Below are 22,498 nucleotides of genomic sequence, written 5' to 3' on the forward strand. Positions count from 1 at the left end.
ATTCAAATTAACACATGGAGAGTGGAACGCAGTACAGGAACCGATCTAAGTATAGGGCGTAGGATGCGCCAATGCTGCAGATATTATTCCTACCATAATTTTAATAGCAATCATTAGCCTCAAAATTTAAATAACCAAATGTCATCTGGAGCTGCAATATCTAGTCATTATAAGCAGAACTAACATTCATCAGCGATTTCTTTTTCACAACGTGGCTGAGTTAGTCGGTGTCAAGCGATGGTAACGTGGTTTTTCCTCCCAGAAACTGGTCCAGCAAACGGACTTCAGAAGACATGCAATTTACCGACATTATACCCTATATAATATATGGCCTTAGTCGCCAATGCTCCTAAAATCCTACTACAACAACAACAACCACAATCATTAGCGACTTTTTGAAGACAAATTCTAGGAACACATTCTGTTCAACATGTGCTTGGCATTAAGTGGCATACTGCTTCATCGTTGAAGCAAATAAATAAATTAATTAATTTAAACAATTACTCAAATTTAATTTAATAAATTTCAACAAATATACTTAAATTTAATTAATAAATTAAATAAATTTTAACAAACATACTTAAATTTAATAAATTAATTTTAATACATTAGTTAAGAAAGCTGCTTTTTTTTTTTATTCTTTTACTGTATGCAATTTTGGCTCTAGCTATTGCCTACATCGCCGCCTGGCGGCCAAAATTAATGACATTTTTTTCCCAGAAATCTTAATTTTTTTTCTGTAATAAATATTTACCGTGGAAATAAAAAGAACTATGACAAAGCCAGGATATTATGACATACTTTAAACAAAAATAACTTTTTTAATATCAGAGTAATTTCCTAGATTACTTTCACTCAGTTATCGTACAACTCATAGCATTTATTTATTTAAGTCGTGAAATATTTTTCGCCCCGCAACTAACTTGAAACTGCAGGTGTGTCGACTAACATTCTATAACTGGTTCTTTTGCAGGGCACACCCTAGCTTCCATCTCTTCTTAGTGTCGGTTTTTATCCCCAAATAAAAATAAAGTACTAATTAACCTGACAAAACGAAACTGTTAAAAGCTGATAAAAAAACAAAAAAATCTCTCATGACATCAAAGATAACTTTCAATTTCAGGACATACTTAAGTGGTTTATAAAATTCAAAAACAACAATGTTGGCTAGTCGCCATGTTAACTCTAATGGTACACTATTAAGGTGACGCTATTTGTGCTATTTGATGTTAGATTTTCTGACGTCAGAGCCGAGTCAAAAGCTTTCGATATTGTGTTGAAAATTCTGGGAGGGGAACGATGAATTCTGTGTATCACGTGATACATTTGTATTCTTGCTCCCCGCCCATTGCCCTCTGGTGCATTTGTGGCCGCATGCCTCAACTCGGATGCCATTTTTGTAGGAGACACGGGTCATATGCTTCCTCGATACATGCGCAATACACTCTGGGCATTGGGATTCCTTAAGGAAGAAGGAATCTAAAAGTGAACCGGCCGGGTTCGAATTCCGTCGTGACGCGAGGGACTTTTATGGGCTTTTTTCACTCCGTCCGTGGCTGAGTTAGTCCGTCTCAGGCATAGTTAGCAAAATGTTACCCCGGTAACTCCGGTTTTTCGTCCAGCAAAACAGGCAAATCGACCATAGAACACACGCAATTTACAGACATAATACACAATGCACAGCGAATGAATAAAAATATTCGAGTGGTCTAACATGATAATTTTTTTTTAGTACAATGCACTACAGCCGTGTACTGGAAGAGGATCGAGTGGTTGATTTTTCATCTCTATTTTTTATACATTATTATTATTATTATTATTATTATTATATCTCCCTGAATGGGAGATTCCACTCCTTGATGGGTTCTGATACCAAGTACACAGGGTGGTTGTATTGTCTGGTGTTACTCTTGGTCGAGGAACTCTCTGACTATCCTACAAGTGTTCAGGATTTTGACTTTCTGGAGTTCCTTATAGGTGTTCTCTGGGAGAACTATTGATTTAATTTTAGCAGGGTCTTTGGCACCATACCGGTGGTTGACACGATGATCGGGATGGTCGTTACTCCTTGCATGTGCCACATCTCCTTGACCTCATGTCTCAGGTTCGTGTGCTTCCTAATTTATTCCTCATGGGTTTTCTGGACATTGCTAGTGTTGAGCTCGGCTATGTCAATCAGATAGGTAGCCTTTTCCATCTTGTCCACGAGGGTTATATTCGGTCTGTTGTGCGGAATGGTCTTATCCGTTATTATGGCGCCGTCCCAGTAGAGCTTGTGGGTTGGGGTCTCTAGTACTGCCTGGGGTTGGTACTTCTAGTACGGCACACTTTCTTTGGTCAACTGGTATTTGCTCGCTAGCTTCTGATGTGTTATCCTGGCTACATAGTCGTGTCTACGAGCGTACGCAGTCTGAGTGCATTAGCATTAGCATTAGTAGAGGCATTTGATGCAAGAAAGCAAGCTTATGCAGCATCAACCAAAAAAAAAAAAAAAAAAAAAACCCACTTACACTTCACCCCTCTGTTCGTTCAAAATACCTGTCCAGCTGAGCCTTAAACTTATTTAGGCTATCAACCTCCACCACAAGGGATGGCAGTCTGTTCCACCAACCAACCACCCGCTGGCTAAAGGCAAATTTCCGCACGTCTATCCTACATCTGTCTTTCCTCAATTTGAATTTATGCCCTCTCAGGTGATTTTTCTGAGCTAGAGGAAGAATCCCATCAGCATTGAGCATGCTTAAACCATTCAAGGCTTTATACACCTCTATCAGATCACCTCGCTGGTGCCTAGTCTCCAGACACTGTAATTTGCAAAACTTAAGCATTTCTTCGTAAGAGCACCCCTTTGTTCCATTCACTAATCTTGTTGCCCTTCTCTGTACCCGTTCCAGCAGCTCTACATCCTTCTTGAAATGAGGCCTCCAGACCTGTATACAGTACTCTAGGTGTGGCCTGACCATTGCCTTATACAATGGAATAATCACCTCCTTATCCCTGCTGGAAAAATTCCTGTATATCATTGACAATACTCCATGAGCTACTCTTGCAGCCCGTCTGCACTGCTCAGAGAACTTCATATCTGCCTGCACAATCACCCCCAAGTCCCTTTCATTCTCTACCACTGTCAGTGTAGTACCACAGAGTTGATAAGTTGCTCTGGGGATGCTGTTTCCCATGTGTAGTACTTTACATTTGTCAATGTTAAACTTCATTTGCCACCTCTCAGCCCATCTGCTCAACCTTTCCAGATCCTGTTGCAGCAGCATAGTGTCAGTAGTGTCTTTGACAACCCTGCCAACCTTTGTATCATCTGCAAACTTGGACATTAAGCTTGATATACCATCATCAATATCATTTATAAATACAGAAAACAATAATGGACCCAACACTGAGCCCTGAGGGACTCCACTAATAACATTAGTCCACGATGAGCAGTGTCCATTGATTACCACTCTCTGTCTTCTCCCACTCAACCACCCCTTTATCCATAGCAGCAATTTGCCTCCAATGTCACACTGCTCCAAATTGTGTAGCAGTCTTCCATGTGCAACAGTATCAAAAGCCTTTCTAAGATCCAAGTATATAATATCAAAGTTATTCCCTGCATCCAGTTCTTTTGTGACTGCATCATAGTATCCAATCAAGTTGGTCAGGCAAGACTTCCCCTTAACAAAACCATGCTGTGTCTGAGCTATAACTGAAGTCTTGTCTAAATGATCCTGCAGTGCTTCTTTAACCAGTGCCTCCATTAATTTTCCTGGAACAGAAGTTAAGCTCACAGGTCTATTAGCATTAGCATTAGCATTAGTAGAGGCATTTGATGCAAGAAAGCAAGCTTATGCAGCATCAGCCAAAAAAAAAAAAAAAAAAAAAAAAAAAAAAAACCACTTCCACTTCACCCCTCTGTTCGTTCAAAATACCTGTCCAGCTGAGCCTTAAACTTATTTAGGCTATCAACCTCCACCACAAGGGATGGAAGTCTGTTCCACCAACCAACCACTCGCTGGCTAAAGGCAAATTTCCGCACGTCTATCCTACATCTGTCTTTCCTCAATTTGAATTTATGCCCTCTCAGGTGATTATTCTGAGCTAGAGGAAGAATCCCATCAGCATTGAGCATGCTTAAACCATTCAAGGCTTTATACACCTCTATCAGATCACCTCGCTGGTGCCTAGTCTCCAGACACTGTAATTTGCAAAACTTAAGCCTTTCTTCGTAAGAGCACCCCTTTGTTCCAATCACTAATCTTGTTGCCCTTCTCTGTACTCGTTCCAGCAGCTCTACATCCTTCTTGAAATGAGGCCTCCAGACCTGTATACAGTACTCTAGGTGTGGCCTGACCATCGCCTTATACAATGGAATAATCACCTCCTTATCCCTGCTGGAAAAATTCCTGTATATCATTGACAATACTCCATGAGCTACTCTTGCAGCCCGTCTGCACTGCTCAGGGAACTTCATATCTGCCTGCACAACCACCCCCAAGTCCCTTTCATTCTCTACCACTGTCAGTGTTGTACCATAGAGTTGATACGTTGCTCTGGGGTTGCTGTTTCCCATGTGTAGTACTTTACATTTGTCAATGTTAAACTTCATTTGCCACCTCTCAGCCCATCTGCTCAACCTTTCCAGATCCTGTTGCAGAAGCATAGTGTCAGTAGTGTCCTTGACAACCCTGCCAACCTTTGTATCGTCTGCAAACTTGGACATTAATCCCGATATACCATCATCAATATCATTTATAAATACAGAAAACAATAATGGACCCAACACTGAGCCCTGAGGGACTCCACTAATAACATCAGTCCACGATGAGCAGTGTCCATTGATTACCACTCTCTGTCTTCTCCCCCTCAACCACCCCTTTATCCGTAGCAGCAATTTGCCTCCAATGTCACACTGCTCCAATTTGTGTAGCAGTCTTCCATGTGCAACAGTATCAAAAGCCTTTCTAAGATCCAAGTATATAATATCAAAGTTATTCCCTGCATCCAGTTCTTTTGTGACTGCATCATAGTATCCAATCAAGTTGGTCAGGCAAGACTTCCCCTTAACAAAACCATGCTGTGTCTGAGCTATAACTGAAGTCTTGTCTAAATGATCCTGCAGTGCGTCTTTAACCAGTGCCTCCATTAATTTTCCTGGAACAGAAGTCAAGCTCACAGGTCTATAATTACTTGTGTCAGCCTTTGATCCTCCTTTGTGAATTGGGGTCACATTTGCACATTTCCAGTCTATGGGTACCTCCCCTGAGTCCAAGGAAGCTCTCATAATTATGGCTAAGGGTTTGCTTACTTCCTTTGCTGCCTCCTTTAATATAACTGGATAGATCCCATCACCCCGGGTGCCTTTCTTGTGTTTATCTTCAACAGTTTCTCCTCCACTTTACTCCCAGTTATTTCAAGATTCTGTAACTTACTGCTAGAGTTGAATACACCTCTGGCATTCCCCTCGCTGAATAACTCCTCATGTGTGAATGTCGATGTAAAATATTCATTTAGTTTGTTAGCCACCTGAGCAGGATCATCAACACTTGACCCATCAATATCAAGTGGACCAATCTGATTCATCCCTTTCCTTCTATAATTACTTGTGTCAGCCTTTGATCCTCCTTTGTGAATTGGGGTCACATTTGCACATTTCCAGTCTATGGGTACCTCCCCTGAGTCCAAGGAAGCTCTCATAATTATGGCTAAGGGTTTGCTTACTTCCTTTGCTGCCTCCTTTAATATAACTGGATAGATCCCATCCACCCCGGGTTCCTTTCTTGTGTTTATCTTCAACAGTTTCTCCTCCACTTTACTCCCAGTTATTTCAAGATTCTGTAGCTTACTGCTAGAGTTGAATACACCTCTGGCATTCCCCTTGCTGAATAACTCCTCATGTGTGAATGTCGATGCAAAATATTCATTTAGTTTGTTAGCTACCTGAGCAGGATCATCAATAGTTGACCCATCACCTTGATCACCTTGCATCCCCCTGTGACGTATTGGACCGTTTCTGAGGCCAGGTGGCATCGTCGACATGTGTTATCTGACATACCGGGCTCCTTTGCGATGTATTTTCTATAGTTTTTGGTGTGGATTCCTGGTCTCGGATGGCCAGCATGAATCCTTCAGTCTCGGGGAGGAGCGTCCCACTTGTGAGCCATGCATTGGAAGTAATGTTATCGATGTGATCTTGATGGAGGTCAATGTAGTGTCTGCCATGGAGTGTCTTCTTTGCCCATCTTTCTAGCTTCGTTTCTTGTGCCGTCTGGGCGGGAGGGGGCTCCTCGCTTAGGTTGAGTGCGATATATCACTTATCTATCTTCCTTATGGCCTGGTGCAGTGGTGCTGTGTTGTTCTCGAAATAATCCCTCAGGTTAACTATCGCTGTTTTCTGCTGCTCTATGAGGTCTATCAGGCCCCTTCCTCCCTTTTTCTGAGCTATTGTTAGTCTCTCCACTGCTAACTTCGGGTGGTGTTGGCGGCTGTTGTTCATCATTGTCCTTGTCTTTCGCATGATATCCTCTAGCTCGGTGTTAGTCCAATCTATGATCCCAAAGGTGTGTGTTTGTACTGGAGCTGCATAGGTGTTTATGGCTTTAACTGTGTTCTCTACGTTCAATTTTGCTTTCAGCAGGCTTCTGAGTCTGATGATATTTTTCGGTCAGGCACTTCTTGATTTCCTTGTGCTCTAACTGCCCCCTAGGTATTTGTAGCTCTCTCCTTCTGTCATAGATCTCTTTACCAGTCAGCAGCTGGTAATTTCGGCCGAATAATTTTCCTTGGTGCAGTGTGTGGGTCTTGCATTTGTCTAGACCAAATTCCATCCTGATGTCCTTGCTGAATTCTTCGGCGATCCGGAGTAGTTGCTTCTCGGTTGCCGCGTAGAGCTTGATATCATCCATGTACATCAGGTGGGTGAGGGTGTACAGGTTCTTTCTTCCTTCTTTGAGGTTATATCTATACTTGCTGCCGTTAAGCATGGTGGACAGCGGGTTGAGTGCTAGACAGAACCACAGTGGGCTCAGAGCATCTCGCTTAAAGATTCCTGTTCTGATGGGGTTTGGTCTGGTTGTGGTGTTCTCGACCTTAATGGTGGTACTCCATTTCGCCATTGTTGCTCCTAAGAAGTTTGTTACTATCGGATTGACCTTGTAGATCTTCAAGGTCTCTATGAGGTACGGAGTCGAAGCCTTTGGGGTAATCGATGTAGGCCGTGTATAGGTTGCGGTGCTTCTTGTAGGCTTGCTCCATAACTGCGGCATCTATGGTTAATTGCTCTTTGCAACCTTTGCTCCTCCGCTTGCATCCTTTCTGCTGTTCGGCCATTATGTTCTGACTCTCTTAGTGGTCTGATATCGCCTTGGTTATGCAGCTGGTCAGGATCTTGTGCATCGTTGGGAGGCAGGTGATTGGCCTGTATTTCGCCGGGTTTCTTGTATCTTCATCTTTGGACTTCAGATATGTGACTCCTTCAATGAGAAACTTCGGGATTGTCTCCAGGTGCCTTATCATACGAGTGAACTGCTCTTCTAGGTGCAAGTGAGCTTCCTGTACCAGTAGTTGTGGATGTTATCAATTACTGGGGTTCGCCAGTTGTGGGTGTTCCTGATCGACTGTTTTACTTCTTCTTCTCGATTCTCCCACTCTCTCATCTCATAGCCGCCTTGTATGTCCTTGGTTTTCTTCTGTTCTACTTCTATCCAGGGGGCTTAGCTGTTATGACTTACTTCACTGCTCCAATATTTCCCCAGAACTCCTCAATCGTCTTCTTCTTGGGTGGTCCTTTTCCTGCTTTCTCATCTTTTCCCAGTTTCCTGTAGAAGGCTCTTTGGTCCTCATCGAAGATTCGGTTGTTTATTTTCCTCTGGAAGCTCTCTTTTTATCGGCGTAGTCGCTGAGTGCGAGGAGGTTCTGCTTCAGTGTGTCCAAGTATACTCCTATTCTCTGATTTCTGGTCTCATGTTTACTGTGGACCCTGTCTCTCTTGATGATGCTCGTCACCTTTCCAATCAGTTTCTTACTTCTATTATCCTGTTGGTAGTGGGTCAACTGACCTATCTTGACTCTTACTTCTTCTTTCCCAAGCTGACGGTTCCTTCTGTTTTCGGTTCTTCTGCTGCTGGTCTCTCGTTCTTTTCCATTAATCTTAGTGGCTGTTATGGCAGCACAGTACTGTATACCGCTGTGTGGATAGCCTCCAGGGTTGCACCATTGTTGTCAAGGTAATGTGGCATTATTTGCCCATTGAGGTGGTCTGTTACTCTTCACAGTATTTGGCCTCTGCTTAGGTATCACGTGGATTCTTGTGGGATTCATTCCTTCGAAGCTTGTTAGGGCCTTCTTCTACTCGTCTTTTATTTTGGATATCACGATTTCGTCTCTTTCCATTTCAGCTGCCCTGGGTTGTATTTCTTCTTGCTCTTCCTCCTCTGGTTCCATATTGACCATATTCTTTGTTCTTTGTAGTTGATCACTCACATACTGCTTCATTTTTTCCAAGATGGCAGGAGCTATTAGGTTCTTCGTGACGATGGTCCTTCTTTGGTCCGCTAATCGCTGCTCGGTGACCTGAATATCCAGGAATCGTTCCAAACATTATTAATGGTATGTAGTCGCGACCTGTACATTGTGATATCAGTCTCTAGCCTAGTTATTTCATAGTATGCTCGCATGATGTACGTATTCATTTCGATGCTCCACTTTATGCGTTTACATCTTCTTCCTTCCTGGGTGGTCACTAGCGCAGTTGCGCTGGAGGCACTTCCAGTTGGAGCTGGATGGTCTTGCCCTGCTCTTGTGGTAGCCATACCGGGCACAGCACCACTTGCTCCACTGTCTTGCTCGGGAGACTCTCTCCAACTTTTCGAATCGACCCCTCTGCCCAAGGCCTGAACGCGAGTGACTTTATCCTGTGCCACACTCGATGCAGTATGATTAATATTTCTCTGCGACATTATCCATCTATGGAGGTGGACTTGTTTAGCTTCCCTTATGTCCAGTGGTTTTAGTTCTCGCTAGTGACACCAGATGGCGCCACTATCGGCCTCGGCAGTCATTCCGTCCTTGGGAAAGGTAAGTCCAATGGAGCACCTTTCGCGATGTTTTTTTTTATTATTATTATATCGATCACCCAGCGTAATAGAGCCGCGTTCGCTTCCACCAAGGCGGGATTCGAACCCGGGTCCATCAGGCTGGTAGTCTAGTGTCTTACCTACTGGGCCATCGCATCCCATTTTATTATTATTATTATTATTATTATTATTATTATTATTAGCCATATGGTGCAAGGAAGCCTGAGAGGCTTATGCTCAGAGAAAGAGAGAGAGAGAACAAAACCAACTCATGATACTGGATGTGCCACCCCCATACTCACCATATGTTAGCCCCTGGGGTAATATTTTGTAGTAAACTTAATGATTTCGAGGGGTCATAGCGACAACACAAACAAGCATGCAAACAACAACTTTACAGGCTAGATTTCTGTTTTTCATCCGACATAACCACAAAAAAGTAAGCCGAGCGACAACGAGATTGTATTCCTTTCCCAACAGGGCCACCTAAAGATGATGATAAATACGCCTAACAGACATGAGTAAAAGGAAAGGCTACGAGGACCCTCCAAAAATAAGTTTTTATCCCAGAGAAACCAAAATAATGGCACTGGTTCAGAGCTTAATACATCGAACAAAGTCTAGAAGCAGAAATGGCGGAAACTGACATAACATTTTGATTGGAATTATGACTTAAGAGTTTCTATATTTCTGGTAATGAGTGTAGTAAACTAAGGTTGCAACCGATAGCCCGAGCAGAGCCGCTAAGAAATATCTTCTTTTAAGCTACAGAAGAAATATCTTCTTCTGTAGCTTAAAATAGGAACTATATAAGTAAAACCCATCTACGTTCGCTAAAGTTTGTCATGAATGCACCCCTCACTCCTCTTAGTGGTTAATGGGAATTGCCCCAATGCTAAAAGTATGTCATGTGTACCAATATATTAATCGCCAATCTGTGAGTAATACTGTGTACTCGTATGCTGTATTTAAAAGAAGGAAGTTTGGAGTTATTAATATTGATATCGGAGCATGTCCGAGAGAGGACAAGGCGTTGTAACACCCTAGATCGGTCTCTCACTAAGGAACCTAACTCTATCAAAACTTGAGAGTGGGGGAACCAACAACAGGTGACCTCAATACCATAAAATGGTTTATATCTAAAGAAAACTATGTAGTCAGAGGTAAAAGCGAGAGATTCAATTTCAAGACAGCAATCTACAATGGAATGAGATATCTCTTGGGAACAATTAACTGGAGAAACTGTTATACGTTGTTGAACACAAACACACTATGGGAAACGTTCCAGGGATTCATCGTCTAAGCTACAAGTGTGTTCGTATCAGTGTCAAGTTCCGTAAATCTAAGACGCTAAAATGGATGACAGATGAGGTTAAGAGTTTAATTGAGCAAAAGGAACAAAAATGGAACAGTTACAGACAATCGCGGTTTGTATGAGCAGTATAACAAATGCGTTGATGGGGTGAGAAGGGCAAATGAGACTGGAGTACAAGTAGGGTTCCTCTGGCTCATGTTGGATCCCTTCCTATTTCTAATTTTTCTAAATGATATTGACCAGGGTATCCAAAGGTGGCTGTCGAAATTTTTAGAAGTTTGGTTATTTCTGAAGTATGTGTGAGGGGTAGAAGCTTGTGCTTGAAGAGCACCCACCGAAGAAGCCAGTACTCATCAGATGAGATGGTTTTTAGCGTGGTTTTCGCTGCCAACGTCCAGATTTCAGATCCGTAGGTAATAACTGGCTGAAGAAACCGGTAAATATATTGAAAGGTGAACTGAGACTCTGTGATATGAAGGTGTTGTTGTCTGGCAAGCCATCTGGATCGGCAGCCTTTGTTGTGACCATCTGCGACATTGTGTTTAAAGCTGAGCTTGGGATCCAAGATGACCCCGAGATCTCTGTGCTTGGTTACTGAGGGATAGAAGTTCCATGGATTTTCAGGTTTAGTTGAGTTGGGTGTGATTTGAATAAGAACACCATTTGTGCAGATTTATTTGGGTTAATCTTGAGAGAGAACTGTGCTAAGTACAGTTCTCTCTCCAGTAACTACAGCTTTTGGGCTGTTGTTGATGCTGTCGGAAGCAGGCTTAGGTTGGTTGGTCCCATTTTGAAATGGAACTACAGTATTTCACGTAATTTAAATTATGTTCATCATGATTTTACACATTTTTAAACATTTTTGGAGTTATTAACAATTTCGTTGATTCTCTACTTAATATAGACTAAAGTTACACCCTTGTTTTTGCACTTTTTCCAACTCTTTAATCGATTCCTATCTGCAAAACAATACAATAATTATCGCAATATTAATTATAGATTTTAAAAAAAAAGTATTTTGTTTTGGATCAAAACACACTTTATTATGCTATTATTGATTCAAGTGGAAAGTTGCACAAATGTTTATAAATTTTAAATAATAGTGGAAGGTTTATAAATTTGAAAATATCTTCATGCACTGAAAATCCATTAACAAATAAAGAAATCAATTTTGGAATAAATTATACCATTAATTTCAGAAAGTAAGAAGAAAATGACAATAGGACACAGAAAACAACAAATAACATCCGGAACTGATGAATGAATTCACTACAAATATAGGTTAATGTTCTCAAATATAGATTAAGATTCTATCTAAAGACCTTCGGTTAAACTTGAACACGAATAACACTAAGAGTGACACAATCATTAACGCTTTATCAAAAAACCTGTTGGTAACAAATAGCCTTTCTCCATAAAAGTACCTTGCAATACTACACAAGGTTTTTGTAATTTTAAATTGGTCATAATTTTTTGAAACCTGTTTCATGAATTGCGTAGTAATACATTATTTAATTAAAAGTTCTTCAATTTATTTTCCAGGTTACTATTATGCAGCGACTAAGGAACTGGATGCAAAAATAATTTTGATATCATGTACTTGGATTTGAGGAAGGCTTTTCATACTGTTGCATAAAACACTACTGTACAAACTGGAGCAATGTGCCAGCAAGAGTAAGTTACTGCTATGTATAAAGAGATGGTTGCGTCGAAGAAGACAGAGAGTGGGTATCAATGGGCACTGCTTTTCGTGGAATAATGTTATCAGTGGAGTCCCCCAGGGTTCGGTGTTGGGCCCGTTGTTGTTTTCAATATTTATTAATAATATTGATGAAGGTACAGATCAGGCTTAATGTCCAAGTTTGCAGATAATACAAAGGTTGGGGTGGTTAGCGACAGTAATCAGAGTGAGTTATTGTAACAAGATCTGGGTCAATGGGCTCAGAAATGGCAGTTAAGTTAAACATTGACAAATGCAGGGTACTGCATATTGTTAGCTGTAATCGCAGATTAACTTATTAACTCTGTAGTAATGAAAAATTAAAAATACCTGGGGGTTATTGTGCAGTCAGATATGAAATTCTCTGAACAGTGCAGATAGGCTGCCAGAACAGCTCATGGGGTTTTGTCAATGATATACAGGAGCTTTGCCAGCAGGGATAAGGAAGTGATTGTCCCATTGTACAAAGCAATGGTTAGGTTGCATGTTGAAGCTGCATACAGGTCTAGAAGTCAGTTTAGGAAGGATCTAGATCTGCTGGAACGGGTGCAGAGAAGGGCAAACAGATTGGTGAAAGGAACAAATTGGTGCTCTTACCAAGAAAGGCTTCAGTTCTACAAGGAACTAGGCACCTGCAAAGAGATCTGAGGTGTGTAAGGACTTAAATAGATTAAGTACGCTGAATAGGAATGACATTCTTCCTCTTGCGCAGACTACACACACATAAGGGGTATAAATTTAAGTTGGGGAAAGATGGTTGTAAGATAGATGTGCGGAAGTTTGCCTTCGGCCAGCTGGTGGTTGATTGTTGGAACAGGCTTTCATCAGTTGTTGTGGAAGTGGATGGTTTGAATAAATTCAAGGAAGAACTAGACAAATTATTGGAGGGTATGGATGGGAGAAGTGTGTAGTGGGTCTTTTTTTTTTTTTTTTTGCTGATGCAATATAAGCTTGCTTTCTTGCTATCTTGCATCCTGTTCATGTAGGGTACATTATTTTCAAATGTCAACACAAAAAACTAATTCACTCTAACTGTGAACAGTTTCCTATTATTAAAGAATCCTGTTGGGACACTCTTATAAGGATTCTTTAAAAGGATTCAATTCCTTATTATTAAAGACTCCTTTTAAGATTATTTTTCATTTGTTATCCAAATTGGAGCCTTTCAAGTGATAAAGCTTTTGCTTCCAGTGAATAATCATTTAAATAGCAACTTAAGTAATTAATATTTAAAGAATAAACCTGAGAATGTTTTATTATTTTCGTGTTATTAATTTTTTATTCATTTATTCTGTATTACAAAACAGTACAATTCCAAACCTGTTTTCGATGGTGACTTATTTTTAGTATACATCCATCTATGTTGACATCCTTGGCCCGAAATCACGGTCAAGGAAAACTGCGTGTGGAAAATTGATGATTTTAAATAAAAGAAAACTCATACATTCAATCTTTCCGCTAAACTATCTTAACCAGCTTGAGCTGTAATTGCTAATTATAGTGTAACGGAAAGATATGAATAATACTTGGAGAAAGCAACTTTTAGGCGTTCTTACTTATATATTGTCAATAGACACTGGAATATCAGTAAATAATTTATTAACACTACCGGTTTGATTATTTTTCCTCATTTATTTACCTGAATAAATGCATTAATCAGATCTCATCACGATATGTCCTAGTACCCAAAATCTTTATGGTATAATTGTCTTCTCTAAATGGTTTCCCTCTATTTAGGCCACAGGTTGGATTTCTATTTTTTTATTCAGTATTAGGCCTAGATTTTTCGTCCATAATAGTCATCTATATGTAGTATATTTTAAGCATAATATTTTTTTTTGACAATTACTTTTCTGAATACAGGACTAAAATTTCAGAATTATTTTTCATCCCACAAAGTGATCAATGATATACGATATTTTCCTTATCTGTTTTCTGCTAATAAAAATATTATGAATTTATATGAATATTCATGTTTCTATGTATAAAGAAAGCTATTATTAAAAAAAAACTGCTTAAGGGAAGCTATATTCTACTTCTTGGCTGAAAAAGGAACGGGTCTGCTAAAGCATGATGGAAGTTCCAAGAACTCTTTGCTTATATAAGAAAAAAATAAAAAACCGGTTTGCATTTAATCAGCAGCCAGTCTGACTATATTGTTCTACTTCATATCTTCTTAATATTTTCTTGAAGAAAGTAAAGGGATTCATTTATCTGTTCGCGTTGGCAATTCTATATATAATTTATCATTGGCGAATTTTCAGTGGCATCATCAAATCGAAGTGGCCATCATACAAGTAGATGAATCGCTAGATTGCATAATTCTTTTGTTAAACTCTTAACAGTAACCTCTTAAAACTTGAGAGATACACTATTTACACACAAGACACAACGTTACAAAAGATTTATTATAATTAGAGAAGTGAGTACTCACGTACAACTAGTGTCAGTACCACTGCTGCTAACAGACTTCCTGTTAAACGGCAAACCATGCTGCTATCCGCGTTGTAGCCTACCTGTACGGATGTAGGGTACCGTTCAATTCACGTGACGTCGGTGACCTTGCTGCGATGTCAGTGGCAGTTCTATGACTGCGGGCATTGGCGTCATTCTTGAGACGCGACTTCCAGTTTAGTGACACTCTTCAGTTGGATACCGAAGAGAAGTGGCAGAGGTCTAATTACATACTGGCAGCAGGTAACCCCCACACAAGTGAATGCGGTCACCTGGGAAGAAACCAAGAAGTTCTGGTTTTTGAGAAGCGTGAGTAAAAGAGGGATTGAAATGACAGTAAGACACGTTTCACACGCATTATAGAAAACAATATAAACTTATTATTATATATATATTTTTAAATTCTATTCAATTTGTGCTTTGGAATTGTGCCATAGTTTGGAGAAGCAGTATGTGCACAGATGACTTCACCAGGCAAGTCGACTCTGTGAACTGCATACTGAGATGTTTGGCTTGTATGCTGCAACTCCCTAGGTGTTGTCCTTGTACTAATATTAATTCCTGTGGCCTCCCTGAACTTCTAGTTGACGTATTCCACGAAGACTGACGAGATCTACTAACCATTCTGCTTGGCTCCATCCGGTTGCTAATATGGCATCCTATGATGAACTCCACGTTAGAAATCACTAAGCTCAACTTCTGGACCCATAACTATATTTCGTTGATCTGCTTATATCTAGTACGAATGCAATTACTTTTATTTTTCTTCCTAATATTTGGACAACGAATATGGTTCATTTATCCCATTTCATCCAGTATAGTCCATAGCGACTATACTGGATACTGTTTTTTTTTTACCACATCGACTTACCACAAGAACGATTGTTTCTAGGTAGACCGTTTAATGAAGGATTCAATGAGTGGATCGTTATGCAAGAATACTCGCTATTTGCTTCTCTTTATTCAGTGTTTTTAAAATTTTTTGATGGCGATGCTAAGTACGTGCCAAAAATGATTCGATACCCAACCCAGAATTTTGTAATTAATCGATATTTCGCCCGTTTTGTTCCATATTTTTAAGCTGATGTTAAATGCAACAGTGCGCGACTTCCTTTGTTTCGGATCAGAACATATAAACAAGTGTAAGTGTAAGTGAGAAGGAAGGTGTGCATTACTAATCAAAAGCTTGATTAAGGTTATCTGACATCGACTACATCAGTTATTAGCTTTCAAAGAGAAAGTAAGGGTTCGGAGTTCACTGTCAGCCGAGTGAACTCCGGACCCTCTGGACACTGTCATGCGAAGAAATAAATGTAAATTTTTGATGTTTTAAACTATGAATTATATCAATATATGCAGTCAAAGGAAAAGTTAAGCCAATTTCGGCATATATGTTGCCAAAATTTGGCTACACTCTTTAGGACGTAACGCGACAACCCAAGATGGATGTAGCAACACCTACTTTGGAGAGCCCTGATTTAGCTAGTTGCTTTATGTACCAGCTCAATACATTAACTGTATTAAAAGAACTAATATGAATGCTGATATGCTCTAAGCTTGAATAAGTTCTGGATAATGATTACTTTATTAGGTGCATTAGCATATATGAGTACAGCGCCCATGTCTTCACCAACTCTGTGCATCGTCTGTCCGTCCGCCTGCTTCTAATTACTCTACTCTTAATGGATGGATTTTTATAAAATTTTATATTTGGCCCTTTTAGAAAAACGTGTGGAGCCACCCCAAATGTTATTAAAATCGGACCAATAGAAATCCGGAAAATTTTATTTATTTCTCTGTCCGTCCGCATGTAATAACTCGACTCTCACCGCATACATTTTCATGAAATTTTATGTTTACCTCTATTAGAAAGACTTATCGAGTCATTCCAAATTTCATTAAAATCGGACCAATAGAAATCTGGCAATTATTTCTTTATCCGTGAGTCTGTCTGTCCGCATGTAATAACTCGACTCTCGATGGATGGATTTTAATGAACTTGTTTTCATACATATCACAAAGATTATCCACATGTTATCAATCATAAATTATTACTATTTTCTGACTAGCCTGAAATATAACCACTGCGTACTGACACTAATTGACTTGTAATCTCTACTGTCACGTAAGTCAACTTCTGGCTGTCAGTTTGTGAGTGTGATTTCTTCCAAATCCCATGTAAAACTCTTGGACAGCACACTGTGAAGGGTGAATTGTTTTTTTTTATTATTTCCTCCTTTTCTTACTCCCAATTTTTCTTTCTTTTTCTCGTGTCTCAGTTGATTTGCACGGTTACTTGCTTCTTTTCATGCGTATGAATCACAGCAATTTTGTACATATTTCACGTTGACCATGGTTTGTAGCTAATCGACAGCCTTCCTTGAGAGATTTTATAATTTTGTGCTTTTATTATATTGCAACAGTGACGACCTGGTTACAGGCGTTTGACCGGGAATTCTTTGTGGAATGTTTCGACGCAGTGGTTTCCCGCTGGGACAGTTGCCCAATTGGGGGTGGTGATTACACAGAAAGTAATAGTACGATATCTGCATGCTCACAGTTGTATCGCCGTAGTAATAAGTGCTGCGTCTCCTTGCGTACCTTACTTTTGGAACGTCTTTACATTGGCAGACAAAAGTTAAGATACAAAATGCAAAAATGCAATACTAGCTAGAAGCATTATTGTTTTTGATTCTCTTCTGCTTTCATGCAGATAGCAGCTGACTCAACTTGTTGTTTTTGTTGTAGTAGGGTTTCAGGAGCATCAGCGACTAAGGCCATATTGCTCCTTGTATATTATCTGCAAATTGCATACGTTCTGTGGTCTGTTTGCTGGATGAAAAACCCGAGTTTCGGGGGGGGGGAACCATGCCACCCTCGTCTGAGACCAACTAACTCAGATACTTTGTGGAAAAGGTCCATAAAATTCCTCACGTCATCGAGGGGGTTGAACTCAGGCCGTTTCCACCCGGTGTGGGGAGGACTGCGGTTCTTCCAACTGTGCTTCCCACGAAGGCACTCGACTTCTAGGGAATTCGATTCCAGAAAATTAGGTGGACTTTGGGAAGTGATAACTTCAGAGATGGAATTCTGGTGAATTATGGTCCAACTGCAGTGCCCCTTCCTGGTTTCTTCTTCTATTGGTTTTTGAAAAGTGCAATAGCTTTCGAAATCCTCGTAGTTGATATAAGTCAATGGCATGAAAGTACATTGTCATGACACAACAGCATCAGGTGTGAACTTATGGGTAAAGCATGTAATTACTTAGCTTTATTTTCTCCTAAGAAATACCCAGTTAAAGCGATTGACCAGGGGATGTATACTTACTCTATTATACAATAAAGTACTATATATAATTATACAAAGCATACATTTCGATTTAAGCGGTACACATTTTGAAAAACTTCCTTTCTGTAGTTTTACTCTGTGCATAGTGATTGTCCTTGACAACCAAGCTACGCTCATAAATAAGCAATCATGATGTTAATCAACCTATTCAAGTGTCCTGGTAGTATTCATAAGCGCTCTTCCAAAACAGTTAGTAACTAGTGTAGAGAGAACGGTTTCAGAACTTGAATTTGTCTCCTCACTAATCTTTTTTTGAACCCCACCACCTCTCATAGTTTCGCCACTTGTTAGTCGTTTGGAGTCCTACGTGATAGATTAATCGTTATAATACATCGGCATCTGATAATTCTTTGTCAGATGTCGATAACTGAGATATGTCAGAGCCATATCTGGTGAGAATAAAAAGTGTGTCGAGACTAGATGGAAACCATTTTTGCACGCAGCGCTGTAAAACAAAAGAAATGAGGAATGAATTTGGAGGTAACAGCCTTTAAATGTTACAGACCAATGACCCTGCGTTGTTGAATTAATAGCTTTTTTTCTCAGTCTTAATATAATTTTGTAGATTAATGGTAATCCCAGAATAACTAATTGAAATTCCATGACGGATACAGAAGCAGAATCCCTTATAAACAAGATAGAGGTCAAGAGGCATACACCCATTAACCATCTGCAAAGCAGGCGTTGAAAAGGTTCGGACACTAGATGAAAATCATCAAACAATGCCGTTACACTACTTATGAAGTTAAATTTATGGGTAAACTGGTGTATTCAACCCATAATATATTATGCCTTGTGCATTTAGTCTTCAAAACATTGTAAATTTAATTAATTCTCTGCATATATGTAAATTCAAATGTAAGTTTTCTTTCTCTTGTAAATATGCATACATATCCTATCCCAACTCCAGGCAAGCGCATTCTCAAAGGTTATCTATTCTCCTTTTAATGTATGTATATGTATTTTTCACTTATAATTCGTGTACACCCTTCTAGCCAACCAGCTGTACAGGGGGTCAAATCAAGCTTAATAAACTGAATAATAATAATAATATGAACAATGCAATATATCCAAGATTTTGATACACCATAAACCTAAAATTTAGGCTAGAAATAACCAGTCCTGGTTGTAAACGCGGAAAAAAGTTGGCGCTGTCATCTTCCCAAGGCGCAAATCGCAGGTTGTTATTGTCAATTTTGTACAGCATTTCGGATACATCAGCTCCTATCTCCCGAAATGATCTCCACCGTACAGAATCACGCATGCAGCAGCCTCTTTGTACTGCAAGAGCATAAAATAAAATGGAAATATTTATTTATCTGAAATTAAAAAAGTGAGAATTATTATTAATGTTTGAATATTAAGTTTAAAAATTGTAAATATTGAGGTTGAATACACTGAAAGGACAGAATTCATGGGATACTTGGTTCCTCGGCAACGCGACGCTGTCACCCCTCTCGCTAGTGGACGAACCCATTGCTTGGCAGGTATACAGGTACACTGCATTCACGTAAATGGTAATTCAATGTCAGTATCGAAAACGTCGCGTGTTAACTGACTTTGAAAAAGAGATGATAGCGGGTGCCCGAAGCACGGGTCACTCTATCGCGAAAGTGGTACAGAAATTGCACTGTCCCCGTTCAACTGTATCAAGAGTGTATCCGGTATAGGCCATTTTCAGAATACCATCTCATCCACCACCTTTCTCCGCCCACAGCTCTGTTGGCGGAGAAAGGTGGTGGATGAACGTGGCCGTCGACGTCTGTCTCGCATTGTTTCAGCCAATGAACAATGAACAAATCACCGCCGACTTCAACGAGGGAGGTGCCAGAAACGTCTCCACCAAAACCATCAGGTGACGATTAGCCGCAATAGGTTGTGGGAGCCGTCGACCCGCCAGAGACCCATATTGCTAACACCACGACACAGGAAAGATCAACTGGGCGAAAGAACATCGGCACCGGACCTTGGATGATTGGAGACGGTTCTCCTGGTCCGATGAGTCCCATTTCCAGTTATTTCGAGCGGACGGTGGGTGTATCTTGTGGGAACCGCACGAAGCTATGCACTCGTCATGTCAACAAGTAACTCGCCTAACGACTACAGACCAATTTCCGTAGAATGCACTTTCCTCAAAATCTTCATACTCATACTCCCTTGTTCATCCTCACATGTTCGGCCACAAACCTCCATAGTGTACTACCTGGACGATCCACGATCACCAACCTCATGGACACACTTCAGAATTGAAGGTACCTTAAGCAACAAAGAGCAACTGGATATTGTGTTCCTCGACATTAAGGCGGCCTTTTACAATCTGTCCATCTGTCATACTGTGCAACTACTAAATCTCTGGCCACATTCTAGTTCTCCTTAGGAAACTCCTTCAGCCCAGGACCCTATGCATCAGAAATCAGAACCATAATCACCGCATTCTCTGCTCCAGAGGGCTCTCTCCCAAGGGGGCGTTATGTCTGCCGCCCTCTTCGCCGCATCTTTAGAACCCTTCCTAGCAAATCGTGCTAATTTTACTACTTATGCAGATGATATTAAGTTCTTCATCATCATCATCACAAAATGCCCCCAGTCTCTACAGTCTATCACTGTGAGCTCCAACCGACAGCTACATGAACTGGAAAATTACCTTCATGCGATGAGTTGTGAGAAAATCTCACAACTCTCTATCACCAAAAAGAAAAATACCAACGATATGAACATCATTATAGCGAACTCCCCAGTTAAAAAAGTCACCCAACATAAAGATTTGGGTGTCACCTGGAACAAAGACCTCACCTTCTTGCCTCACTTTAATGCCACTCGAATGAAAACATATTCAGCTTTATGGGCAGTAAAACAGGAGATCTCCAATTTCCATAACTCGCACCTTATCATCAAATACATTCTTCGATGCATAATCCCAATTCCTTTATATGCCTCGACTATATGGCCCTCAGCACCCTCACCATATCAAGCCAGGTTCCTTTCCCTGGAATACTGGATTTTGAAATGGCTAAATAGGGTTGCCAGGCTAATACCTACAATCTCAAAATCTGTTCTGGTCACCAATCTTAATATGCTTCCTTAGAAGTAAAGTATAAAGTGCAAAGTGTGTTAGTTGTCTGACGGCACCAGGGTTTCCCTCATCTCCGAGTTGTATTTTTTGTGAGTGACACAGAACTCTGTGAGGGCCAGAGATTTAAAAGGTGTGTGGGGAGTGATCTGTTGTGTAGCGTTATGTTCTGTTGTTTCTGAGGGTGAGAGTTGTGGTTTATTTTTTAGCAAATGTGAAGCAGGGAAAAATTAAGCATAGTATTTGATTGGTTGAAAGTCCTGTGGGAGGAGATTCAAACGGCTGAGGAAAATGGGTTCGGATGTCAGGATAGAAGGAAGTTTAGAGAGTTCAGTTGTTAGAGATGTGGGAGTGAGAGTGCGAACGAGCGGGGATCACGTGTCCTGAAGTATAAAGTAAAGATGTGTGGAAGGAGAGTCCTGTTGTCTGATGATCGGCAATCCTAGCAACGAAATCGCATGCTATATCTCAGAAGTTATGTCGTGTAAGAGTACACTTTGGGGTCCGGCCAGTTGAGAAAGAGCCAGTTGTGCAGATATATGAGCCGAGAAATCTACGTGAGAAGAAGCGTCCGGTCCACGAGCCTCCCGAAGAGATAGACAGCCAGAAAGATTTGAAACGGATGTGAGAAGCCTATCTGCCACTGAGGAACCAAAGTGTGCCAAAGGATTGAAAGTAGTAGTCCATTTCGTAACGTAAGTGTGTTCCAGTTTTTTTGAAAACCCTGAACTCACAGGCTCATAAGCTAAAATCTGTGAGAAATTTGTTTGTTGGTGTCCTTCAAAGGAAGTCTTTTTCTAATGTACAAGTGAGTTATTAAGTTGGGTTAGATTACAGATAGAGTTAATAACCATGAAACGATGTAAGGGCAGTAAAGGGGTAAAGAGAAAAAAATACATACATATAAGTAAATTAATAATAGGATGAATCATAGGTGTAGTAGGATGAGAATGTGGTAACATATATTATTATTCTAGACATGTTAAGAGATGATAATGTAAAGGATAAGATTCTAGGTAATGTGTTAATATGTAAAGGGAAGAAAAATTTTATTTTTATTCAGAAACTTGGAGAGAAAAAGGGAACCCTGCCCTTTATTAGAAAGGGGAAGGGAGTAACTAAGACAGAAATAAGTGATTTGCAGTAAGTATTACTGATGTAAGGTAATGAAAATAGTAATTGAATGGATATGTGTTAAGAGGTAGGTGATTTGATAGGAATAAGTGATTTGTAGTAAGTGCCACTGAAGTAAGGTGATCAAAAAGTGGATGGATTTGATATGTGTTGAATAGATAAATTGATAACAACAAGATTTGTAGTAAGTACTGCTGACGTAAGGTGATAAGTGATGATTGATTTTATGGTTTGATTGATTTTTACTTACTACAAATCACTTATTCCTATCAAATCACCTACCTCTTAACACATATCAATTCAATTACTATTTTCATTACCGTACATCAGTAATACTTACTGCAAATCACTTATTTCTGTCTTAGTTACTTAGTTTAATAGAAATTGGTGAT

General features: G+C 40.1%; 2 protein-coding genes across 2 annotated transcripts in view; one reads left to right on the forward strand and one right to left on the reverse strand.

Annotated features, from left to right (window-relative positions):
• The window catches only part of LOC150086129 (uncharacterized), a 31,199-nt gene extending 16,556 nt beyond the window's left edge, over window positions 1–14,643 (reverse strand). The window contains exon 1 of the mRNA XM_090373733.1: window positions 14,535–14,643. Coding sequence (XP_090229859.1) covers window positions 14,535–14,592 — 58 coding nt within the window. The 5' untranslated portion in view covers window positions 14,593–14,643. The remainder of the gene's footprint in view (window positions 1–14,534) is intronic.
• Window positions 14,644–14,767: 124 nt separating this feature from the next.
• LOC150086130 (MAM and LDL-receptor class A domain-containing protein 1-like) overlaps window positions 14,768–22,498 on the forward strand; it is a 77,090-nt gene continuing 69,359 nt past the window's right edge. The window contains exon 1 of the mRNA XM_090373734.1: window positions 14,768–14,890. The gene's annotated coding sequence lies outside the window, so the exon portion shown is untranslated. The remainder of the gene's footprint in view (window positions 14,891–22,498) is intronic.

This window comes from Mastigoproctus giganteus, chromosome 5 (assembly GCF_048544385.1).
Source record: "Mastigoproctus giganteus isolate SK-2022 chromosome 5, ASM4854438v1, whole genome shotgun sequence".
Taxonomy (NCBI): domain Eukaryota; kingdom Metazoa; phylum Arthropoda; class Arachnida; order Uropygi; family Thelyphonidae; genus Mastigoproctus; species Mastigoproctus giganteus.